Source organism: Drosophila ficusphila, unplaced genomic scaffold, assembly GCF_018152265.1.
Source record: "Drosophila ficusphila isolate 14025-0441.05 unplaced genomic scaffold, ASM1815226v1 contig_470, whole genome shotgun sequence".
Taxonomy (NCBI): Eukaryota; Metazoa; Arthropoda; class Insecta; order Diptera; family Drosophilidae; genus Drosophila; species Drosophila ficusphila.
In genome coordinates, this window is record NW_025064389.1 from 4,044,521 (window position 1) to 4,048,508 (window position 3,988).

The 3,988-nt window shown below is 39.3% G+C and overlaps 1 protein-coding gene across 1 annotated transcript; it reads right to left on the bottom strand.

The window, feature by feature from the left end:
- Positions 1-507: 507 nt before the first annotated feature.
- LOC108090078 lies at positions 508-1,313 on the bottom strand. The gene is made up of 2 exons (XM_017188581.1): positions 602-1,313; positions 508-546 (listed from the first exon to the last, which is right to left on the bottom strand). Exons 1-2 carry the CDS (start codon positions 1,208-1,210, stop codon positions 538-540), a joined length of 618 nt encoding a protein of 205 aa, XP_017044070.1. The 5' UTR covers positions 1,211-1,313; the 3' UTR covers positions 508-537.
- Positions 1,314-3,988: the final 2,675 nt, after the last annotated feature.

Genomic DNA, 3,988 nt, shown 5'->3' on the forward strand with positions numbered 1-3,988 from the left:
TTAAATGGTTTGCTATCATTTACAACAAGTTTCATTTCTGTACGAACATTTTGTGTATCAGGTCGCTTTGAATTAACATATGTTTCCTTAAACATTTCTACTAATTTATTCTTAATTTTATAATCAATGTTTTCACCATCGTTCAAATGTAATTCAGTTTCTTCTACGTTTACATTTAAAATTTGTTCTTCAAAATTTTTTTTCACAGAAATTGCAATCATTTTTAAGCTTCAAGTTATTTTTTATATTTTCTTTTGAATCATTATGTTTTTCAACTGTACTGTTGTTTTTTGTCTCAAGCCATATGATTTTACTATTGCTCTTAGCCAAAAAATCGCGTCCTAAAATGCATTGTGTTTCATTGATTCATTAGCAACCACATACATTTCAATTTCAATCTTTGTGTAACATAATAGTTTTCAAAATACATTTAATTTTGTTTCATTTATACCAAAAAACATATTTTCATTACTTATTAAATAAACTCCTCTAGGTAGCATTCGTTGCTGCATGAAACAATGGGGCTGCCGGAATCAATCAAACATTCTAAAATAAAATTTTTGTTATTTCTCTGGCTTAAATAAAACTTAAATAATCTTACATAATCATTTTGCGTTGGGGTCTTCTTCTTCTTATTCATCAAACAGTCGTTGACAGTATGAGCTGCGCTTCCACAGGCATAACACGATCCAGGCTTACGTTTCTGTTTGTTGCATTCAGCCGCATAATGACCGACACTGTTGCAGTTGTAACAACGTTCTCCCTTTTTGTAGTCATCTCTTTTTTCCTTCATAGCGTTGTTTGGGGCAGCCTCTGAATTTCGACTTGCCGGCATCTTGAGCTCCACATCAGCTAATGTTCGAAGTAAATTCTCTTTGTCATCAATTTTTTGCATAATCACTTGATTTTTTATTTGACGATTAGGTATACCATCAATTATATATTCAATAAGTGAATCTTCATCAATCGTTAATTTATTGGCCAAAACTAATTTTTCGTTGAAATATAAACCAAATGGTTCTCCAGGTTGCCACTTTTGATGTTCAAAAGCATCACTAGCTCTTTCGTTTTTGTCAACTGAACATAATTTAAACATTTCTAACTGTTTCTTTAGGTTTTCATTTTCTGGTCTCAGTATATTTAGTTCGTTTTCTTCTTCACGCACTTTTTCTATTTCTTCTGTATCTACTTTGCTTCTCTGCTCAATCATAACTGTTATGTCTTCGTCGTCTCCTTCGGCGTTGGCGCCAGCTTCTAGAACTTCGTCTGCATTTTTGACGTCGTTGTAGTTTCGTAGCGTCTGAATTTCACAAATTTGTAGCTTTTTAATTTTATCATTACTTTTTCCTTGTGGAGTTTTTGTATTAATATTGTCATTTTGTTTGTTTTCAAGTTTTTTTGGAGTGTTATTTTTTAGTTGGCTTAACGATTTTTGTAATTCACTTGGACTTTTTTCTAATAATCGTGATTTCAGTGTAGCTTTGTTGTCCGAACTTGGCACGTCTAATTTTTGGCATAATGTTTTTTCTCGACTAAACTCAAATTTTCAATAATTTTCTCCATAATGTCGTTTTTGGTCTTTTAAATTGTTTGTCAGGAATAGCGAGTAAGTAAAAAAAAATGTACTCTCGTTTAAGCACAGTTAATCCCACATCTGAGATTGTAGACCAAAACACGTCTGTTTCGTTTCACGATATATTTATTAATGATCTTCTTCGTTTGTGTGGTATGAGCTCTGCTCTGCAGTCAGCTCATACACACATATTGCACATTTATCGATAACTCAAAATACTCAATATATACATATATCTACTTATATACTACAGTTTTAAACAAAAAATAGTGGAGAGCCTTTAATTTGTTACAAGCCCCAACAAAATTTGTGGCATTGTCACAAAATATATCGGTTGGTAGTCCGCCTCTCCCAATCATGCGTTTTAGGGCCGCGATAAATGCCTCCATTGAAAGGTCCGAAGCCAATTCGATATGGACGGCCTTTGACGCGAAGCATACGAATATGCATATATAACCCTTTGTTGGGCCCTTTCCTCTTATGCGCATGTATATGTTGACTGGTCCAGCAAAGTCAACACCGCATCGTGCAAATGGTCTTGAAACTGTTAAACGCTCCACCGAAAGATTTCCCATAATTTGTCGCTGCAGCTGTGGCTTATAACGAACGCAATGTATGCACGATCTAACAACGCGTCTGGCTGCATCTCGAGCATTTACAATCCAGAAACGAAGACGAATGATAGCAACTAGTGCCTTCGGACCCGCGTGATAATTTGTGATGTAAAGATTTTTGATGTAGCGCCGAACGAACTCGTCCTTGCTGCTGAGCAAGATTGGGTGTATTTGAGATTCTGGCAGATTCGATTGTTGTAGCCTGCCACCGACCTTCATTAGCGCAAATCCATCTGTGGTGCCTAGAAAAGGAGTTAAAAACTTTATTTGTGTTCGAACTTCTTCACCTCTGTATAAAGATCGAAGCTCCTGCGAAAATGACTGCCCTTGTAGATTCCAAATAATGCAGTGGAATGATTGATTCAGCTCTGTTGGCGACGGAAAGGTTGCATCAAATGATGCTATTTTTCGTGATCTGTATGCGAACCGAAGCATCCATGCTACGATACGAAGGCAACGAAGATGAGAGCTAGTAGATAAGAGGGTCCAGTGAACCAAATTGAGTCGGCTAGTTCTAAGGGGGTGGATACTCTGGATACCATATCCGCCAGATTAACCTTTGTCGGAACGTATCGCCAATTACAATCCGCAGACAACTCCTATATCTCGGATTCACGGTTTCCTACAAATGCTGATAATGTAGCAGAGTGCTGTCCTAGCCAATATAAAACGATTTGCAAATCAGACCATAGAAATATTTTGTACCGATGATTTGCGATCAGCTTCGCCAAAAGATGTGCCCCTGCCAATTCAAATTTTGGCAAAGACAGTTTTCGTGTAGCAGCCACTCTGCCCTTTGATGTAAACAATCTCACAACAACCTTGCCTTTCGAATCGATCGTGCGTGTGTAGCAGCCATAAGCACGTATCGAAGCATCGCTAAATCCATGAAGTTCGAATCCTTCCTCGTTTGGCTGTAAGCAATATCGCGGCACTGGGAGCCTTTCAAGTGACGATAACGACTCGATAAATGATTTCCATCCATGTTCGATGTTTTGTGGAACCGATTCATCCCAGTTCAGCTGCATCAAAATACTCGACAGCTTCGCAGTTTCTTAGGAACGGCTGGCTGGTACCGCAGGTTTATCCAAAATTTTTCGGGAGTAAGTGCACCGCTCACTGGCTGCCTGAAGAATAAAACAAAATTTACTTGGACGGAAGAAGCAACGACGGCATTTGAAACGCTGAAGGAAGCACTCACCTGTGCACCCGTTTTGGCTCATCCAGATTTTGGGATGGCGACGCCAGCCATGGCGGAATTGGGGCAGTGTTGTACCAACAAGACGTAGAGGGATCGGACCGACCAATAGCTTTCTTTTCGGCGAAACTCAGAGGAGCACAATTGAATTACAGCGTCACCGAGAAAGAGTGTCTTGCCGCAGTAAAAGCCGTGGAAAGGTTCCGTCCGTATGTGGAGTTGATGCCGTTCACCATAGTCACCGATCATGCTAGCCTGTAATGGCTAATGACGCTCAAGGACTTGAACGGGAGATTGGCACGATGGTCTTTGGCGTTGCAGGCATTCAACTTCAACATCGAACACCGAAAAGGCAAGGATAACGTCGTGGCGGACATGTTATCCCGACCAAATGAGGTAGCCGAAATGGAGTTCTTCGACTTCAAGACAACAGAGTTTGAAAGTCCCGAATATCTGGAAATGATAAGTTTCCGGACTTACGTGTCGAAGAAGGACTTATCTTCAAGAAGACACAATTTAAAAGAGAAGAAAGCGACGAGTTTGAATGGAAACTATGGGTTCCTGAAGCTCTGACGACGACCTTAATCCAGCAAGCTCACTGCG

Excerpts from the sequence above, each read along its gene's own strand:
- LOC108090078 (XM_017188581.1), bottom strand. The coding sequence starts at position 1,210 with ATGATTGAGCAGAGAAGCAAAGTAGATACAGAAGAAATAGAAAAAGTG.